We start from the raw sequence: 22,716 nt of genomic DNA on the forward strand, positions 1-22,716 counted from the left end.
TCTGTTTTCCTTGATAAAAACGGCGCCTTAGTGTGGACAGAAGTCAAAAACGGAGAGAAAAAGATGCGGGGGAAAAAAAAAACATCAACATGTTACATGAAAATGTCTTTATTCGAACAGTAACAACCATAAGGCACATGTATATTGCTGTACCAGTAGTAAAGGTTTTGGTACATACTTCAAAGTATCTATTTCGGTTACATAACAAAAAAGCTAAATGATTTTTGAGCAGAATCAATTTTATACTATGCAGTTCCAAGGACGGATAAGTAACAAAAGTGTAAATGACATTAATATTCATCTATAAATGCCCATATTAATTTTCCACATTCCACAGATGTCTTGAGCTTCATAAAATATACATAAGAGTCTAATTTCTGATTTGTAACTTTCTTGCTCAATTTTAAAAAGAGAGAGAAAAAAAAGCAGAGGTCTAAAAGCTTGTAGCAGTTAAGATTTGGTCTATGATTGTCAGTGATTATAGCTGCTCGTAGTTTATAGGCTAAACGTACATTAAGGCTCACTCAACTTTAAGGGCCTGAGTGCAATTATGATAAGTTCAAATTTTATGAACATAACTGTCATTATGCAGAATTCTGATAGCGGTACAAACTATATTAGTGCATCCCCAGGAACAGGGTTGAAGACCTATGACATAAACAGTTCAAGATTATTTCACAAGCTGAAATTTGGATTATCATGCCCACTTTGTCCTAGTTAGCCTTTTTTTCCCAACCAGATATTTTATGACCTCTCAGTGAGACCTAGAGATCCCGGTTGTTGCTGCTGATCATTTTGGGGTATGATGTCCCAATGGAGTACCCAAATCTGTACACCACAATCTCCAGCAGGTACTCATCTATTTTCACCTTAACGTTGGTCACACGCTCATCCGACAGAAGGAAGACGATGGTAAACAGAGCCACCTCAAACTCTGGGCTGACGCCTATGAAACAGCTGCCCACTGGCTTGACTAAACCATTCCAGCTGAACTGCAGGTTTAAGACGTGATCATCCTCATCTGGCTGTGAGATTGAACCACAGGGCAAATTTAAACATTGAAAGTAATGCACACAAAGCTATATTAAACAAGAGTTTCCTTGTCAAATCAATATTAAATGATGAAATACCGTGTCCTTGTTACTTCTAGCCTTGTATCCTTTGTAGTCCACATGATTGTGTTTCTCCTGATGGTAAAACTGGACCCAGTTGTGGAGGCCCATGATCTCTTTACCATGCTTGGTTTCGCCTACAAATACATGCTCAAATCCACAGGAATCTTCACTGCATCAGAGATGAGAGGGAGATGGGCAGATAAATATAATCTTCTTTATGTATAAATGCTGGGCATACAATTTACACAAGTTATTAGCACATAAACCTCAAGCAATATGATGAGAAAGGATTTTTTCATACCAAATGTCATTAGTGTGTCAGTTACTGATCTAAAAACCCAATTTAAGTCATATGTCTGAAATACACAGATGTATGCTTGCCTGTTCAAATCAGGTTTATAACTCACCCTCCACTTTTGTCTCTGCGATAGAGCTTGAACCAAATGTCATAGAGCTGCCTCTTAAACTTAGCCGGATCCGATGAGGCTCGACCTTTGCTTACTAAATACCTGTGGGCACACTGCAAAGACAAAATTCAGAACTGGACTGATAGATTATAATGTTTTCTTTCACTTGTCAGGTAATGTTTACACATTAATGGTTGTATGTATATGCACAACGTCTCTGCACTTTGTTGTAAGTGTCTCCTCCTTGAACCAACACCTCTGTACTACATTTACACATTTGTCTCACATGCCCATATTCACGGTCCACTTTCCATCCACTACTTTAAATCATTTTTAGTTCCTCTTACGTGTTTTTTTATCAATATTTGGCTAGGCAGTGCAAAACAAACCAATACACACCGACCAGGCATAACATTATTTCTAATATTGTGTTGGTCCCCCTTTTGCTGCCTAAACAGCCCTGACCCATCAAGGCATGGACTCCAGTAGACCCCTGAAGGTGTGCTGTGGTATCTGGAGGTTAGCAGCAGATCCTTTAAGTCCTGTAAGTTGCAAGGTGGGGCCTCCATGGATCAGACTTGTTTGTTCAGCACATCCCACAGATGCTCGATCGGATTGGGATCTGGGGAATCTGGAGGCCAAGTCAACACCTTAAACTCGTTGCTGTGCTCCTCAAACCATTCCTGAACCATTTTTGGTTTGTGGCAGGGCACATTATCCTGCTGAAAGAGGCCACAGACACCAGGGAATACCATTTCCATGAAAGGGTGAACATGGTCTGCAACAATGCTTAGGTAGGTGGTACGTGTAAAGTAAAATCCACATGGATGGCAGGACCCAAGTCATAATGCATCCTGGTGCCATGTGTTCCCCGGGTAAGCAACGCACACACACCTGGCCATCCATGTCATGTAAAAGAAAACATGATTCATCAGACAGGCCACCTTTTTCCATTGCTCCGTGGTCCAGTTCTCATGCTCACATGCCCACTTTTGGCACTTTCTGTGGTTCACAGGGGTCAGCATGGGCAACCTGACTGGTCTGCGGCTATGCAGCTCCATATGCAACAAACTGTGATGCACTGTGTAGTCTGACACCCTTCTATCAGAACCAGCATTAACTTCTTGAGCAATTTGAGCTACAGTAGCTCATCTGGTGGATCGGACCACACGGGTCAGCCTTTGCTCCCCACGTGCAGCGATGAGCCTTGGCCGCCCATGACCCTGTTGCCGGTTCACTGCTGTTCCTTCCTTGGACCACTTCTGATAGACACTGACCACTGCAGACCACAAGAGCTGCAGTTTGGAGATGCTCTGACTCATCTAGCCATCACAATTTAGCCCTTGTCAAACTCGCTCAAATCCTTACGCTTGCCCATTTCTCCTGCTTCTGACACATCAACTTTGAGGAGAAAATGTTCACTTGCTGCCTAACATATCCCACTCACTAACAGGTGCCATGATGAAGAGATAATCAGTGTTATTCACTTCACCGGTCAGTGGTCATAATGTTATGCCTGATATTTAAACGAAATTCAATTAATTATAATAAAATATTAAATACTACTGAGAAATGTTTTGTGGTTTTAACATTAGTTACTTGCCAACTCTGTTCAGGAATTACCTCTTTCAATCAGATAACATTTAGTAGTAGACATACTACACATTCGTTGAGTTGCTAAATTTCTACATGTTCAGACATGATGTTACTAATAGCAAGGCAAAACAAGACCTTTGAGCAATGCGATAATGTACCTTCATGACCTCTGTCTTCAGAATGGCATCCAGGAATAGATTGTTCTCCTGAAGCTCCTCTTTTGTCACCTGCTCAGCCACTCCTGTAGACATCTCATAGTTGTCCAGCAGATTTATGAAGTCTGGGAAGACACAAAGTAGATTAAACAGCTGCCTCAACATTTGTGCCATGCATTGCATTAGATCTGTGAATCTAATGAAATCAAGTGTTTTTATTAGATTTATGTATAAGGATACAAAGACCAAAGACATGCAATTAGAATTAGTATAGAAACGGCCCATGGTTTCTTACGGTGATAGGTATCAATGCTTTTGAGCTTGTTTTCATTGACATAAGAGAAGAGAGGAGCTCTAGCACTGTCCCTGGCATTGTTACTGCCCTCAGATACAAAGCCAGCCTTTCCCTATGTGAAAACAAATGCACTATAAATGACTGTATACATCTAACATTCTGTATGTCTTTAATATATAAACCTGCCTCCTCCTCCAAACACCTACTTGTAGGTTGATTTTATAGTCTTTTCCAGGTTTCATGCGGTTCACATCCAGCTTCCACAGTTCGTTCAGCACGTCTGAGAGCTCCTGATTGGTGCCTTGACTGCTGTATATATAAAAAAAATAAATAAATAAATAAATAAATTGCCTAGATAAGGGTTAGTTCACCCAAAAATGAAAATAATGTCATTTATTACTCACCCTCATGTCGTTCTGCACCTGTCAGACCTTTGTTCATCTTCAGAACACAAATTAAGATATTTTGATTAAATCTGATGGCTCAGTGTGGCCTCTATAGAGAGAAATGCCATTGTAACTCTAAGATCCAAGGTACTAAAAAGATATTTAAAACAGTTCATGTGAGTTGAGTGGTTCTACCTTAATATTATAAAGCGACGAGAACACTTTTTGTAAGCCAAAAAAACAAAATAACGACTTTTCAACATTATAATGATGGGCCGATTTCAAAACACTGCTTCAAAGCTTTATGAAAAGACTCAGTAATTCGGAGTACCAAAGTCACGTGATTTCAGCAGTTTAGCCATTTGATAGGAGATCCAAATCACTGATTCGATTCGTAAAGATCCGAAGCAGCGTTTTGAAATCGGCCCACCACTAGATATTGTTGAAAAGTCTTTTTTTTTTTTTTTTTTGCTGTCTATAGAGGCCTCACTGAGCCATTGGATTTCATCAACAATATCTTAATTTGTGTTCCGAAGATGAACGAAGGTCTTACAGGTGCAGAACGACATGAGGATGAGTAATAAATTACATTATTTTCATTTTTTGGGTGAAATAACCCTTTAAGCAATAATAACAATAATGGTAATAGTGGCTACCATGGCTATTTCTGAGGGTTATTTTAGTTCTTCTGTCTAAAAGTCAATGACAAATGTCCAAAGGTTATCCAAGATAGAAGTCTTAAGAAATCTTGAGATATCCAAGAGAAATCTTTAAAAAGTTTAGATTACAACAAAATGTATTCTTTGTATTTGTGTTGGTTATACATAAATAAATTTATTCAGAATGTGTTTATGTGTTTATGTTAATCTCTGAAATGTATTTCGGTATGTATTTGATAAATTATAGACTACGTTGGTTCTCGGTCAACAGGTGTTACCTAAAAATTGTAGCCCGGTTTCTCTTGACACCGGAAATTCTAATCACACATCAGTCAATTTGGAGACGCGAGTTCGTACAGCGCAGTGTTATGGTTACGCACGAACAACAAATCACAAGAGGAAGATGGTGACAGGATCTAACGTTCAGATGACACACAGCTCATATCCATGTGAGTCACCACACATGAAAACACCCAACACACACGACCCTATTGTGTGACAACCACTTGTCAAGTGCAGTTGCAGTTCACACAACACAGATTGAAAAAGTCATGAAGATATTAGGGAATTAATAAATAATGTAATAAAAGGTGCCGAACAATGTGAACGTAGTCATGAGTTACAACAGCAGTTCCTCGCATCTGGAAAACATTAAATGTGGTATCGCCTCCACTGTAAACAAAGATCGTTTGTACAACACTCAACACGATAATAATGGCGAAAAAAATGGCATCTCAAATGTTTATGAAATTACAGACACGAAGCTTCGTAAAGAATATCCAGCTGGTTGTTGTGCGCATCCGTTTCATTAACTTTCTAGCTGTGTATTTTAATACGCACCGGATGTTTATGCCTGTTTGCGCGTGAAAAATACGTTGAAAACATAGCTTCTTCACCCAAACAAAACCGATCACACTTACAGTTTAGTTAAGTAAATGCATAGTCATTATGATATTAAAACTACAATAAGCATCAACACAACTTTGTGTGGCGGCTGATATAAAGTAAGCACAAAACGGAAAGACCGTTAAACATCTGTTGCTGTTAATTTTCTCACCCTCTGGCCATATTCGCAGGTTAAACCTCTTTATGATTCAAAGAAACACGTTTAGTCACTCAAGCGACGAAAGACTTTTGGTTTTGATGGGTGTGTGTTTACGCGTTTGATTGATTGACGAATCTGACCAATGAGAGCGGCGAACGGTAACGCCTCTAAAGGGTGGGACAATTTATTTAACCAATAGCAGCCCGGAAGAGAGGAAACAGGCAGAGATCCAGGAAGGGAGTGTCCGAGCAAAAAGTAACAGGTAGCAGAGTCAGGCTATAAACTTTTTTACAGTCTATCTCTGATCCAAAAGTGATATAAACAAAATCTCAACCTTAATTTTTCTCCATTTTGTAATATTTGCACAATCAAGAAGTGCATACACTATTTATAAAAAGTGCACCATATTATAATGTGCTGGTAATGCTTCCCAAAAGTCCTGTTCCTTTTCATAAAAAAGCTGTAGTAATAATAATAATAATGATGATGTTATTGGCACATAGTCTTGAGAATCTAAAAGGGACTAATTTCTGCAAATAGTACAGGTCAATATGAAAGATGGTGCAGTGGTTTGCACTCACATAGGCTATGGTAAGAGATTCAGAGTCCTGAGTCCAATTCCCACTCTGCTGTGGTCCTTAAAGGAGAAATATTCATTTTACATAATATGATTTATAAAGATTAAAGAAAAAAATAAAAAATAAAAAGGGATAAAGCTTTCTGGAACTACCCAATCTTGGCTAGAAACTGATCCAAATTAGGGATGGGTACACAAATGACACAAATGTAAGTGATTGCGATGATCGATTATGAAAACAATGATCACATGACTTTGATCAAAAGTTGTTTTTTTTTTCCTGATTGTTAATAATGGCATTTTGGGCTGTACTTTACACTTCAGTGTAGGATTTGAGGTGGTCTATGCTGGCCCTGGGGCCACAACTGTCCAAATGGAGAATTTGGTTGTTAAACTTATCTATTATCTTGTACGGATTCCAAACATTACCACATTCAAATCCTGATCCTATACATCCACAGCATGAACTTCTTTCACCCGTTAAAATGCCATTAGAATTCTGTAGGTCAAGTGCTACCTTATAACAAATATATACAGGACAAACAACAACAATAATTCAAAATGAACATAAAATAATATATGAAGGATATATAAGGATATATAAGGGTAATAAATATGTTTTTCACCAAATAGCAAGAACTTTTGGGCCAAATGTGGAAGATAGCCATCACATCTGGCCTAGATATGACATGGCTGAGCACATGTGGGTCAAAATTTCGACCATATCTTGTCGAGTAAATGTAAAACTTTCCTAAAATACTGATATGTTGCAAAAATTACTTTTATACAGTATTCTATAATGGCTTCATTTAAATGACAACGTAGATGAATAAGTTTGTAAATAACTTTTTTTTTTTCTGCCCAGAACAGCATCACACTGCAGAATCGCAGGCTTCACAGTAGTTTCAGGCCAGCAGTCTCTGACTGGAAGTTAGTGAGGGGATTGTAGCACTGAGGAATTACAGCAGAAACCATGGTAAGTTGTTATTGCAAATGTAAACAGTTTATTTACCAATTTAATTAGATATTAACTGCTGAGCAGTTAACTTATATATTTTAGATAGGCGTGTTGTGTTGCGATATAAAGGCTGCTTCTGTTTCAGATTTTTATTTATAAATATGTTCACACCGAAAGAGTTTATCGCTACATGTCTGGGTCAAGTAAGTCACTCTTGGGCAGTCCTAGTGTTATCGCTCTAATGTTATTGGTAGACTGCACTTCTGAAAATATCTTTAGAAAATCACAAGTGGTATATATTGCCAGTAAAACGACAATATAATTCCACGGCTCCAGACTGCGACTAAATGCTCGTATTTTGTGACTATTTTTCCTGCTGGTGCGATCAAAATTTGTTAGCACTCGCGCTGGCGCGACCACCATAACGTTGCCCAGCATCGAATGGCAAACATAATGAAAGCGGAACGAAACTGCACTACTCATTTGTGCTTTACGGATCGTTTATCAGTTTGGACCAATGTCAATGCAAGGCACGAGCGACTCAAGACTCACGAGCCAACCATGATCATGCGACACCGTTACTACACAGCCTGGGAGATCCAGTAAAGAAAGCATTTTAATTCGCCATGGAATAACATCACTGCAAGATCTAATGAGAAGCATTCAAATTTGGCGCAGAGTTCTCCATTATTAACATAGATAAACCAGGAGAAACATTGAATGAACAAATTATAGAGGGCTTTCAGTCCACAAATTGACAAAATTTGCCATGGATTTAATGTAGTAACACTGTAACCATGGAATTTTGGCAGGAATAGTAAAATGCTTTACACATCTTTTTCCAGCACTTCAAAACTCTAACATTATCATATTTAAATGTTATTTTTAATGTGATGAACATTATTTGTTCATTCTTCATAGTTTACCCCCATTTATAAAACTAAAAGTTTCAACATGTAGGTAAACTCACACTTATTTAAAAATAAAAAAGACATTAAATTACTATTGTAACCAGTAGGTGGCTGCCATTTCCACTCCCTTATTTTCAATCATTTTGCTTTTGAATTCTTGAATAATTATGAAGGAATAAAATGAATATTATTTAGACATTGTGAATGATAATGCTGCCCTCAAATGTTAATCTGAAACCTTGCAAACTTAAAATAAAACTGCACATTGTTAGTTCTATAAGTTAAAGTTAAAGTTAAAATGTTTTGGCCTAAAAACGCGTGACATCGCTTAGAGGACCTAAGCGATGTCACGCGTTTTTAGGCCAAAACATTTTTTGTCACATACAGCAAACATCTCCTCACTATCCGCTAGCTGCCTGTCCCCTGAACACACTGTAAAAAAATGCGGTCTCTGTAGTCGCCACAAGCTCCGAAAATGGCAATAAAAACAAACTGGTGCAGCCTGGACCACGAATCATAATAAACATGCTCCAGCCAATAACCGACAAGAATGATTTTAAATGCGCGTTCATGACTGTTTCAGGAAGCACGGATGGGAGGGGAGGAGGAGGCGGAGGGAGGGTCTAGCTAGCCTCTGTTTTGTTTGACAACACTTCGAACGTCAACAGGAAGTTGCTCCGCTCAGGATCGCTTAGAGAACCTTTAAGTCTATTTATTACTAAGGCATTTGTCAGTAATATGGTCAAAAAGTGGGAAAATGTGAATAACTTCACAGCAGGTCAGTTTATGGTGTGCCCCTAAATTTTCTCCTTGTGTTCCTAAAATTTTTAGTAAGGTGCTCCTAGTAAAAAAAGTTAGTCTGGGGCCCTTCTAATTTGACTATTTATTATTTATTAATTAATTAAATGATTCACGTTTAAATTGTTTAAATGACTCTAAGACCAACTCTCCCCAAGATTCCAAGTCTAATGATAAAATAATAAATAGCTTTTGGGACAGCTTGTCTAATAATGATTTTTGAAGTAAAACGACCTCTTTTACAGCATGGTAAAAGACCATTAGTTACAAATTTATCAAGGTCACTGCTAATATGAGTTCTGATAATACATGACATAACAGGGTAACAGTTAAGCCTGTCACAATTTTCAATTCATGTTAAGATAAATTTGTTGGGTTTTTTTGCCGGATTATCTGAATCATGCTGATCTTCTTTGCGCATGCGCTATCATTTACTACCTCTACGCGCTCTTTCTCCTTTTTTTCTGTTGTGAATCTGTTGTTTATTTTTTTCTGCTCGCAAATTAATACGTGAAAAATAGCCCATCCTGTTTTCACTAGCTTCACTCACCACAACATCAATCGAAGTTCGATTCGACCAAGTCCAAATCAGCCATTTTCCAATCTCATTTTTCTCACTGCCATCGCATATCAATCTCGGAGAGGTGTTTTATTAAAATAAAAATGAAAAGTATTTGTAAAAGTGAAAATAAAGTGACTAAAAGGTTTTTACTAGGCCTGTAATTGAAATTTGATGTGGTGTTGTAATATTGCAGTGTTTATTAGAAATTATTCTTGCACATCTTTTTTTTTAATTCAAAAATTTTAGTTAATTTTTAATAAAAATAACTTCCCGTTGTTTTAAAATGAAAACGATCGTCCACGGAGTTTCAGAAACTATCAGGTCTCTGCAGGACAGTAATAGGAGTTTACAGATCAGTGGGCGAGGCCATAAACAGAGGGGCGTTTTTGAGAGCGTGACCTGATTTGCCCACATCAGAGTGTGGGTAGGGTTTAGAGGGTGGGGTCGGGTGAAGGGGATCATTTTCATTGCATGATTTATAAACACCCACCATTTTGAAAACACCCACAAATTCAGAAATACCCACTTTTGTTCCGCAGAGACTTGGGCCGGAAACGCATGTCACATGACCGTTCATGCACACTGGGCATGCGCGTACCAGTGTAAACAGTTGTCTCTTGCACATGTAGGCAGCCGTATAGTTAAAGTGCGGAGTTTAACTGTACAATGCTTGCTAAAAATTACAACAAAGCCAGCAAAGATTGCAGTTCAGTCCCCCTGTTATTGTTTACACGGTCTTCAAGGATACGCAAAGCGAACGTGGGCAGCCACGCCGTCGTTTTCAAAAGTCTCCGTTTTGGTCAGTCTATACTGAAACGCAAGGTTCAGTATAGTTTAAGTTTAAGTTTTCAAACTTAAAACGAGGTCTGCAGCGTTTTCGAAATTCTCGACAGGCGTAATCGTAGCAAAACTTACGTAGCTAAACTTTTAAAACGAAAACGCACTAGTGTAAACGGGGCCTAAGCCCAAAGTAAAGGCTATTTCATTTTGACGAGACTACCAGCAGTAGTGTATGTGTACAGCAAAACGCATAGCCTTTTTTTTTTTTTAAGAAATTCTAATATTTATATGTATGTGTGTGTATATATATATATATATATATATATATATATATATATATATATATATGTAATATACGTATGTGTGTGTGTGTGTGTGTGTGTGTATGTGTATGTGTATATATTTCCTGTAGGCTATGTGTGAAATATATATATATATATATATATATATATATATATATATATATATATACATATCCATCCTAGATAGTATGTGACATTAGTAATTTTCAGTACTATTTAAGGCAGATAGGGTGGATAGTATGCACTAGTGCTTTTTATTTAGCACTGTCCTGAATAAGATATTTTGCATAAAAGATGTTTACATATAGTAAAAAAATAGCTGAATTTATAAAAATGACCCATTCAAAAATGTACATACCCTTGATTCTTAATACTGTGTGTGGTTACCTGGACGATCCATGACTGTTTTTATGATTTGTGATGGTTGTTCATGAGTCTCTTGTTTGTCCTGGAAAGTTAAACTGCCCTAACATGCTTCAGAGAAATCCTTAACACACATTTTGCATGATCCCTCTTATTATGTTAAAATAATTAACATTTTGCAGATTCTGCAAGGGGTATGTAAACTTTTGAGCACAACTGTATATATATATATATATATATATATAGAAACAAACACATTCCATCCCATCCTTCAGTTGTGAGTGCTGACCAAACAAAACATGATGCATGATTTTTTTTTTTTACATATTCAGTGTATATTATATACATTATTATATTTATTAAAATCACAACCTTACTTGTCCTATCCCTAAAACCTGACGTTAACATTATTGAACCTGCTGATCAGTTAAGGAGCCATATATATATATATATATATATATATATATATATATATATATATATATACAGCTATGGAAAAAATTAAGAGACCACTCCAAGTTCAGAAATCAATGTTAAGTGGTCTCTTAATTTTTTCCATAGCTGTATATATATATATATATATATGGCTCCTTAACTGATCAGCAGGTTCAATAATGTTAACGTCAGGTTTTAGGGATAGGACAAGTAAGGTTGTGATTTTAATAAATATAATAATGTATATAATATACACTGAATATGTAAAAAAAAAAAAATCATGCATCATGTTTTGTTTGGTCAGCACTCACAACTGAAGGATGGGATGGAATGTGTTTGTTTCTATGCATAGTTCTTATAGTTCTGTGGCCTGTAAGACCGAAAAATGAACCAAAAAAATACTATTGTTACAGGATTCATAATATATGATGTATTATATATTTTTTTACACTGTACAGCTTTAAAGACTTTAATTTATGTAGTTGATTACATTTAACTATTATATAGACTAACTTTTAAATTCTGATGTTTTAGATATACAATGTGTAGTAATGTTTGTGTTTATTTATGTGTATCCTCTACAGGTTAAGGGAGATGTTTGGAGTGTACAGTCATCAGAAGCAGAGCTCTGGGACGTGTGGACAGACATTCACTGTAATGATGGACATCTTCTCATCGACAGGTAAGACTTATAACGTGTGAATGTGTTGTTTGGTGCTAAACATGTAGGTTATCATCATTTACCTTTTGGAGGATCACTCCTTTAAAAAGCAAATTATGGTAACCTAAATAGGTGGGGAAGGGACGGCGGCCAAAATTTTTATACGGCTACATTTTTTTCATAGTTATCAAGAAGCATATTAACAGGACATCGTGCCAGGGTTCGACTCACCCCCGCCCCTTCATGCACATACGATTCACTCATATCGCGGAGATGTGTTAAAGTAATTTAAAAGCATCATCAGAACTAAATTACGATGAAGAGTATATTGAAACAAATATTATTATTGATACAATATTTCTGAAGTATAATATACTCTGTAATCTGACACTGCACAGCTTTAGGAATTTAATTTATGTAGTCAATTTACATTTATTAAACATTTTTTAGACTAACTTTTAAAATAATTTAGGTATACAAAATAGCATAATGTCCATTTGCAGGTGTATAAATCCCATGTCCTTCTGCTGTTTTCATATATTATACACTTATTGTCCACAAGGGGAGCCAACACACTGATCTGATCATGTCTGTTTAATCAATCAGTAAATAGCCACTTTTAGAAAATTTTGTCAGTAATATTTAATCGTAAAATCAGTCATTGGTTTATAGATTTAGACTGTCATTTTCTTAAAAAAAAAAAATAATAATAATGATGTCTTTGCCCTACAGAATGAGAGATGTGTTTGGACCATTGCACTCAGGGACGTGTGGACTGACATTCGCTGTAATGATGGATCTGCTCGTGGATGGGTAAGACTTCTTTTTTCTTCCTTTTTTTTTTTTTTTTTTTTTTTTTTTTTTTTTTTTTTTTTTTTTACTCACCTAATCAAAATTTTTCCAGGCAGAAGTATAACCCCTGCTGGACATCGTGCGGGAGCTTAGGGGGAACCCCTTGATCTCCTGCGCCTTCTCACTCGCACCATTCCTTCACATCGCCCGCACCATTCCGTCATATCGCTCGCACCATTCCTTCATATCGCTGAGATCTGGCTGGGATCGAACCAGCAACCTCTGAACCCGTGAGGCAGCGCTCTTAACCTGTGAGCCACAGATCTCATGTCTGAACATGTGCGGGAACTTATATTTCACCTGTATGTGTCCTACAATACAGAAGAACAAAGCATCATCCTGAGCAGGGTTTGAACCCATGTCTCCAGCACACCCTTATGAGCAGAGAACATGTGTTTAGCCACTTGTGCCACTGTGGCTTTCACACTGACTGTTGGTGTTTGGAGCACTTTGTTGAATATATGCTCTATCTATAACAATTTAATGAAAGCAGTAGTGCAACAACATTCCAGGGTGAGGTTCGAACCCACGTCTCCAGCACAACCTCATCAGCAGAGAACGTGTGTTTAGCCACTTGCGCCACTGTGGCTTTCACACTGACTGTTGGTGTTTGGAGCACTTTGTTGAATGTAACATCAATGGATAACATGTTGAGGTGGGGTTTGAATCCATGACTTTAACATAGGTTTATCAGCAGAAGCCATGTGTTTAGCCACTAGCACCACTGTGCCTCTCACACTGATATCTTTTGTTTTGGCCTCTTTGATATAATGACAAAAATTTAACAATCAATTGTGGAATTCTCTTAGATGGAAGCACATCTCTTTATCACCTGAGCTGCTGATGTTTGCATTTTTGTTTTTAAAAACATGGATCACTAAATTTCTTAGATGTTGTAATTTTTTAGCATCCCCCCCCCCAGGTTTATAAATATGAATCACCTAATAATTTCTAGCACATTATTTGTGTTTAATTATATTCAATAATTTATTGTTTGAACAGTATTTGAGCAAATGTTTTTTTGTTTTTATTTATAGGACAGTAGAGCACGGATGGGAAAGGGAGTGTGGTCAAGACTAACACAGGTGAGCCTACAGCACTTATATGTAATGATGGAAACACTGCTTCATGAAGCTTTGAAACTTTTACCAATCTTTTGCTGGAATCAGTAGTTCAGAGTACAAATCGAATTGGCATTTGCAGCAAAATCAAACTTCGTTACATCATACTGTTTTGAAACATTTCCGTTTCACCACTAGGTGGCATTGACCTGGTGAACCCATGAACCAGCAGCTAATATAATTTTAACTGATCTTAGTATCTGATGTTGCTGGTATAAATGAAAAACAGAGAGTGATAGTGGCCTGATTAGCCAAGCCCTCTTAAAAACACAAAACAAGCCCTACAAATTAATAAAACAACACAAATTTTACAGACACTTCATATTTAATGGTACATTACATATAATAACAATTGCAACATTTGCAATCGATTTGTAATAGGTGTCATTACATGTTTGCACTGCATTCTTGCTACATTTACACCATTTTGACCAGTAGGTGTCATCAGCATGTGGCATTTCTCTTTGAAACAGTGAATAATTTTGCAAATCATTGATTCATTTGAATTTATTGAGTTTTGAAAAGCTCCATTCCTCCCATCAATACTATGTAAAAGATGAAGTTGACACATTGTGTCTTACTTTATCATTTATGCAGAATCGTTTGCAGTCAGACCTTAATTATTTAAAACTAAGAACTATACTAATACTTTTTGTGTTCTCAAACAGACAGAAAAGGACATTCTTCTACATCCTGAGTTTAAAGAGGTCATGGCCAATCGCCGACACATTCTAAGCTGTGAGCGGTAAGAGCATCTTATTTTTGCAGATGCTTATTAGGCAAAATAACCACCTCAGTTTAGGTGACTTGAGTTCTGCCAGACATCATCAGAAGGTGACATGCAAAAATAGGGCCGGTCCCAATACAAAAAATTAAGCTTGATGCATTTACTTAAATCATGTATTTCCTGTATTTGGTTGAAGTGGGAGTGAAGATCGCAAGTGTGTGTAGAACTTTTGATCATTCAATACACTTACATCATAGTGGTGTAAAATTACAAGTATATACAGAGCTTTCTTAACAAATTATTAATACTTTGCACTTTTAAATGTATGTTCAGTAGTCCCTATGTAACAGACAACACATTTTAGTAATTGCGATGCTTCTAATTAAGTTTTAAAATACTTTTTTTGTAAATGCACCAACTAAATGTGCAACACTTTAAGTTTAACTACCAAATTTGATGTAATATGCAATTAATGTACCGTGCATGGCAAAGTTTTTTCTTGACATCTTGTGATTTCTGGCCACTTAAGTTCCAGAACATGATGAATGATTGAATACGTTTCAGATACTAGGTCTATCAAATAAGAGAGAGAAACAAAATGTGCAGCACTGTGAGTCCCCAGGACTGGAGTTGAGCACTACAAACAGTCATCACTGTAGATCCATTCCAACAGAAGTCATCTAATAAGAAAAAAATCAAGAGGTTATTTACAACGTTGCATTGATTTGAAAGTGCTTTATCCCAGAAATGCCATATTCAGCCCTATGTATTGTAGGACAAGTAATTTATGTCATGACCTGTTTGCATTTCATATTACTTGTCACAGAAATTCAAATTGCAGGTTGTTTACTGTTTAAATGCTGTCTAAAATCATCTTATTTTTTTAATGTCACACGATTGGCCTCTAAACTAATTAGGAAATTTGCCAATCTGATCTGATTTTCTGCTAATAGACCCACATTCTCTACCTGCAATGGCGTTTTGCTCCTAAACGAATCAGTGTTTTGAACAAATCAGTTGAATGAATGATTCTTGAGTCGGTTACTGAATGAATCGCCACCTACTGTCATGTAGACGCACGGAGTGATACAAACAGTAAACAGTCCCTACGCTGTTGGACTGAATATCAACTTATGAACTAACTGATGTATTCTATAATATATATCTACTGTGAGTAGAGTAAATGTACAGATGTTAGTAAAATGTGAGTAAAACAATATATTTCTATCCTTAGAGGGCCAATTTAGGTACATTCCCACTGAAATTCATTCTCTATTCCAAGACGTGAAACCATTTTACCATTTGCAGGTGTATAAATCCCATGTCCTTCTGCTGTTTTCATATATTATACACTTATTGTACACAAGGGGAGCCGACACACTGATCTGATCATATCTGGTTAATCAATCAGTAAATAGCCACTTTTAGAAAATTTCGTCAGTAATTTTTAGTCGTAAAATCAGTCATTGGTTTATAGATTTAGTCATTTTCTTAAAAAAAAAAAGATGATTTGTCTTGATCTGCCCTGTTTCACATACCCTATCATGCTTTATTATAAATACTGCCTAAACCTTCTTGAACTAACACAACAACACAAAAGCATTGTTTAACTGTGAACTGTGATGCATATCATTTTAAATAACTAAAGACAAACAAACAGCTACTTAAAACATAATAAAAAACTCGACCCGTAATTTACGTATTTACACTTTGAGCACGTGCCTTTGATTTCAACATTTCATCAGTTTTACCCCCATCAGTTGAGAGCTGATCTGGTTCATTTTCTGAAACTGGTAGATCCATGTTGCTCTGCTGGTCAAGACCCTGACAAAAATCATAGATTTGTCGGAAAAGATAATGAAATGTACGTTTCAGTCTCACCTACGACTATACTGGCCGCCATCTCCGGTTTGTCGTTTCAATTAATAATGTTGATACACTCATTGACCACAAGAGGGATCATCTGTTTGTCACTTACCTTTCAATTATTTATCAAAAAGAGGGTCTTTTAGACCGTTTAAACTACATAAACTGCAGATGATAGCTCAGTGATAGTGTATTAATGTCACTCAACAACATATTTCAGCTCATAAACAAACAAATCCGACACACGCTGCGATAAAGTTCAGGAAGCAAAGATGTCACGCGACTCATCTGTAAATAACTAACGTTACAGGTAAAATGTTTTTCTTTTGCATTATCTTAATAACACTTTACGCGGACTATAAAGTGAACGAACATGAACTAAAACCCACAAAACGTTCATTTTGTTGTGGTTTGGTGATGTTTTAAGTTTATTGCGTTTGTTTTTACTACACCACAAGAGCTAAACAAAACACGGCACATTAAACTCTCTCTCTCTCCATTGCATTATCATCAACATACAGCGAATTACACAAAACACTTACTACAACTAACAGTTAACAAATATTCACAGACCTTATGCCTTTTCGGTTGGTGCATAATAAACTGGCAAACTTTAAATCTGCAAAATATCTCTTAAGAACTGCGTGCTCTCCATTACCTGTTTCACTCTGTAGACTAGGACACCTGTCAAAATAAGAGTCCCGCCTTAGTAAAGGAGGTCTTACACATATTTAAACTTACAAAAATTATTAAAATGTATACAAAAACAAATTAGAAGATTAATCATAATAAAGTCTGTTACAATAAGGAAGGATTAATATGTATTTAATTTATACAGTGAAGAATATGTAGTGTTATTTTACATTTGTTTACTTTATTTCTGTACCTGAAAACTGTTAAACCTACCTAAAAAGCACTGTTTACTTTATGTGTTATGAATGTTAAATGGATCCAATCCATGTTAATTAGAATTATTTGGTGATGCAGCAAATAAACCTGCTAGTATAATTTAATGTAGGTGTTTTTAAACATTGCTGATTTAAAACATGATCAAAATACTATCTATTTTGATGACAAAATTTCAAATAAGAGAGCAAGTGACAAATATCGGAATCAGCCAATAATTGGCCCCAAAAAATCCTATCGGTGCATCCGTAGCAGTAATGTTTATGTTTATTTATGTGTATCCTCTACAGGTTAAGGGAGATGTTTGGAGCGTACAGTCATCAGAAGCAGAGCTCTGGGACGTGTGGACAGACATTCACTGTAATGATGGACATCTGCTCTTGGACAGGTAAGACTTCCTACGTGTGAATGTGTGTTGTTTGGCGCTGAACATGTAGGTTACCATCATTTTCTTTTTGGAGGGTCACTCCTCTAAAAAGCAAATAATGGTAACCTAAATAGGTGGGGAAGGGACGGTGGCCCAAAATTTTTATACAGCTAAATTTTTTTCATTGTATCAAAAAGCATAACCCCTGTTGGACATCGTGTTGGGGTTCGGGGGGGGGTACCCGACTCATCCCCACCCCTTCACACGCACGCCATTCACTCGTATCGCAGAGATCTGGCTGGGATCGAACCAGCAACCTCTGAACCATGAGGCAGTGCTCTTAACCTGTGAGCCACAGATCTCTTGTTGAGACATGTGAAGGAACTTATATTTCACCTGTATGTGCCTTGTGATTTTACAATAAACTAGAACAATGCATCATCCCAACATGCTGAGCTGGGATTTGAACCCATGTCTCCAGCGCAACCTCACCAACAGAAAACATGTTTAGCCACTTGTGCCACCGTGGCTTTCATGCTTAAAGTTGGTGTTCAGGGCACTTTGTTGAAAATAACATCAATTGATATCAATTTAATGTAAGCAGTAGTGCAACAACATGCTGAGGTGAGATTTGAACCCATGTCTCCAGCGCAACCTCACCAACAAAAACATGCGTTTAACCACTTGTGCCACCGTGGCTTTCATGCTTAAGGTTGGTGTTTGGGACATTTTGTTGAAAATAACATCAATTGATATCAATTTAATGTAAGCAGTAGTGCAACAACATGCTGAGGTGAGATTTGAACCCATATCTCCAGCGCAACCTCATCAACAAAAACGTGCGTTTAACCACTTGTGCCACCATGGCTTTCATGCTTAAGGTTGGTGTTCAGGGCACTTTGTTGAAAATAACATCAATTGATATCAATTTAATGTAAGCAGTAGTGCAACAACATGCTGAGGTGAGATTTGAACCCATGTCTCCAGCGCAACCTCATCAACAAAAACGTGCGTTTAACCACTTGTGCCACCATGGCTTTCATGCTTAAGGTTGGTGTTCAGGGCACTTTGTTGAAAATAACATCAATTGATATCAATTTAATGTAAGCAGTAGTGCAACAACATGCTGAGGTGAGATTTGAACCCATGTCTCCAGCGCAACCTCACCAACAAAAACATGCGTTTAACCACTTGTGCCACCGTGGCTTTCATGCTTAAGGTTGGTGTTTGGGACATTTTGTTGAAAATAACATCAATTGATATCAATTTAATGTAAGCAGTAGTGCAACAACATGCTGAGGCAGGATTTGAACCCGTGTCTCCAGCGTAACCTCACCAACAAAAACCATGCGTTTAACCACTTGTGCCACCGTGGCTTTCATGCTTAAGGTTGGTGTTTGGGACATTTTGTTGAAAATAACATCAATTGATATCAATTTAATGTAAGCAGTAGTGCAACAACATGCTGAGGTGAGATTTGAACCCATGTCTCCAGCGCAACCTCACCAACAAAAAACATGCGTTTAACCACTTGTGCCACCGTGGCTTTCATGCTTAAGGTTGGTGTTTGGGACATTTTGTTGAAAATAACATCAATTGATATCAATTTAATGTAAGCAGTAGTGCAACAACATGCTGAGGTGAGATTTGAACCCATGTCTCCAGCGCAACCTCACCAACAAAAACCATGCGTTTAACCACTTGTGCCACCGTGGCTTTCATGCTTAAGGTTGGTGTTTGGGACATTTTGTTGAAAATAACATCAATTGATATCAATTTAATGTAAGCAGTAGTGCAACAACATGCTGAGGCAGGATTTGAACCCGTGTCTCCAGCGCAACCTCACCAACAAAAACCATGCGTTTAACCACTTGTGCCACCGTGGCTTTCATGTTTAAAGTTGGTGTTTGGGACATTTTGTTGAAAATAACATCAATTGATATCAATTTAATGTAAGCAGTAGTGCAACAACATGCTGAGGTGAGATTTGAACCCATGTCTCCAGCGCAACCTCACCAACAAAAATCATGCGTTTAACCACTTGTGCCACCGTGGCTTTCATGCTTAAGGTTGGTGTTTGGGACATTTTGTTGAAAATAACATCAATTGATATCAATTTAATGTAAGCAGTAGTGCAACAACATGCTGAGGTGAGATTTGAACCCATGTCTCCAGCGCAACCTCACCAACAAAAATCATGCGTTTAACCACTTGTGCCACCGTGGCTTTCATGCTTAAGGTTGGTGTTTGGGACATTTTGTTGAAAATAACATCAATTGATATCAATTTAATGTAAGCAGTAGTGCAACAACATGCTGAGGTGAGATTTGAACCCATGTCTCCAGCGCAACCTCACCAACAAAAATCATGCGTTTAACCACTTGTGCCACCGTGGCTTTCATGCTTAAGGTTGGTGTTTGGGACATTTTGTTGAAAATAACATCAATTGATATCAATTTAATGTAAGCAGTAGTGCAACAACATGCTGAGGTAGGATTTGAACCCGTGTCTCCAGCGCAACCTCACCAACAAAAACCATGCGTTTAACCACTTGTGCCACCGTGGCTTTCATGCTTAAGGTTGGTGTTTGGGACATTTTGTTGAAAATAACATCAATTGATATCAATTTAATGTAAGCAGTAGTGCAACAACATGCTGAGGCAGGATTTGAACCCGTGTCTCCAGCGCAACCTCACCAACAAAAACCATGCGTTTAACCACTTGTGCCACCGTGGCTTTCATGTTTAAAGTTGGTGTTTGGGACATTTTGTTGAAAATAACATCAATTGATATCAATTTAATGTAAGCAGTAGTGCAACAACATGCTGAGGTGAGATTTGAACCCATGTCTCCAGCGCAACCTCACCAACAAAAAACATGCGTTTAACCACTTGTGCCACCGTGGCTTTCATGCTTAAGGTTGGTGTTTGGGACATTTTGTTGAAAATAACATCAATTGATATCAATTTAATGTAAGCAGTAGTGCAACAACATGCTGAGGTGAGATTTGAACCCATGTCTCCAGCGCAACCTCACCAACAAAAACATGCGTTTAACCACTTGTGCCACCATGGCTTTCATGCTTAAGGTTGGTGTTCAGGGCACTTTGTTGAAAATAACATCAATTGATATCAATTTAATGTAAGCAGTAGTGCAACAACATGCTGAGGTGAGATTTGAACCCATGTCTCCAGCGCAACCTCACCAACAAAAACATGCGTTTAACCACTTGTGCCACCGTGGCTTTCATGCTTAAGGTTGGTGTTTGGGACATTTTGTTGAAAATAACATCAATTGATATCAATTTAATGTAAGCAGTAGTGCAACAACATGCTGAGGCAGGATTTGAACCCATGTCTCCAGCGCAACCTCACCAACAAAAACCATGCGTTTAACCACTTGTGCCACCGTGGCTTTCATGCTTAAGGTTGGTGTTTGGGACATTTTGTTGAAAATAACATCAATTGATATCAATTTAATGTAAGCAGTAGTGCAACAACATGCTGAGGTGAGATTTGAACCCATGTCTCCAGCGCAACCTCACCAACAAAAAACATGCGTTTAACCACTTGTGCCACCGTGGCTTTCATGCTTAAGGTTGGTGTTTGGGACATTTTGTTGAAAATAACATCAATTGATATCAATTTAATGTAAGCAGTAGTGCAACAACATGCTGAGGTGAGATTTGAACCCATGTCTCCAGCGCAACCTCACCAACAAAAACCATGCGTTTAACCACTTGTGCCACCGTGGCTTTCATGCTTAAGGTTGGTGTTTGGGACATTTTGTTGAAAATAACATCAATTGATATCAATTTAATGTAAGCAGTAGTGCAACAACATGCTGAGGAGGATTTGAACCCATGTCTCCAGCGCAACCTCACCAACAAAAACCATGCGTTTAACCACTTGTGCCACCGTGGCTTTCATGCTTAAAGTTGGTGTTTGGGACATTTTGTTGAAAATAACATCAATTGATATCAATTTAATGTAAGCAGTAGTGCAACAACATGCTGAGGTGAGATTTGAACCCATGTCTCCAGCGCAACCTCACCAACAAAAATCATGCGTTTAACCACTTGTGCCACCGTGGCTTTCATGCTTAAGGTTGGTGTTTGGGACATTTTGTTGAAAATAACATCAATTGATATCAATTTAATGTAAGCAGTAGTGCAACAACATGCTGAGGTGAGATTTGAACCCATGTCTCCAGCGCAACCTCACCAACAAAAATCATGCGTTTAACCACTTGTGCCACCGTGGCTTTCATGCTTAAGGTTGGTGTTTGGGACATTTTGTTGAAAATAACATCAATTGATATCAATTTAATGTAAGCAGTAGTGCAACAACATGCTGAGGTGAGATTTGAACCCATGTCTCCAGCGCAACCTCACCAACAAAAATCATGCGTTTAACCACTTGTGCCACCGTGGCTTTCATGCTTAAGGTTGGTGTTTGGGACATTTTGTTGAAAATAACATCAATTGATATCAATTTAATGTAAGCAGTAGTGCAACAACATGCTGAGGTAGGATTTGAACCCATGTCTCCAGCGCAACCTCACCAACAAAAACCATGCGTTTAACCACTTGTGCCACCGTGGCTTTCATGCTTAAGGTTGGTGTTTGGGACATTTTGTTGAAAATAACATCAATTGATATCAATTTAATGTAAGCAGTAGTGCAACAACATGCTGAGGCAGGATTTGAACCCGTGTCTCCAGCGCAACCTCACCAACAAAAACCATGCGTTTAACCACTTGTGCCACCGTGGCTTTCATGTTTAAGGTTGGTGTTTGGGACATTTTGTTGAAAATAACATCAATTGATATCAATTTAATGTAAGCAGTAGTGCAACAACATGCTGAGGTGAG

General features: G+C 37.6%; 1 protein-coding gene and 1 long non-coding RNA gene across 4 annotated transcripts; both read right to left on the reverse strand.

Annotated features, from left to right (window-relative positions):
• Positions 1 to 92: 92 nt before the first annotated feature.
• si:dkey-222f8.3 (Poly(U)-specific endoribonuclease-C-like) lies at positions 93 to 5,811 on the reverse strand. 3 transcript variants are annotated; one of them, XM_048155197.1, is made up of 8 exons: positions 5,671 to 5,773; positions 3,973 to 4,009; positions 3,775 to 3,877; positions 3,569 to 3,680; positions 3,277 to 3,398; positions 1,523 to 1,635; positions 1,131 to 1,284; positions 93 to 1,025 (listed from the first exon to the last, which is right to left on the reverse strand). In XM_048155197.1, exons 3-8 carry the CDS (start codon positions 3,808 to 3,810, stop codon positions 765 to 767), a joined length of 798 nt encoding a protein of 265 aa, XP_048011154.1. In that variant the 5' UTR covers positions 3,811 to 3,877; positions 3,973 to 4,009; positions 5,671 to 5,773; the 3' UTR covers positions 93 to 764. The 3 variants fall into 3 exon arrangements, with proteins under 3 accessions (XP_048011154.1, XP_048011152.1, XP_048011153.1); XM_048155195.1 differs by lacking the exon at positions 3,973 to 4,009 and having other exon boundaries at positions 5,671 to 5,811; XM_048155196.1 differs by lacking the exon at positions 3,973 to 4,009 and having other exon boundaries at positions 3,775 to 3,874; positions 5,671 to 5,794.
• An 8,473-nt stretch (positions 5,812 to 14,284) lies between these two features.
• Positions 14,285 to 17,242, reverse strand: LOC125246125. The gene is made up of 2 exons (XR_007179733.1): positions 17,145 to 17,242; positions 14,285 to 16,529 (listed from the first exon to the last, which is right to left on the reverse strand). It is a non-coding gene; the product is annotated as an uncharacterized LOC125246125 (long non-coding RNA).
• Positions 17,243 to 22,716: the final 5,474 nt, after the last annotated feature.

This window comes from Megalobrama amblycephala, linkage group LG14 (assembly GCF_018812025.1).
Source record: "Megalobrama amblycephala isolate DHTTF-2021 linkage group LG14, ASM1881202v1, whole genome shotgun sequence".
In the NCBI taxonomy this organism is placed as follows: Eukaryota; Metazoa; Chordata; class Actinopteri; order Cypriniformes; family Xenocyprididae; genus Megalobrama; species Megalobrama amblycephala.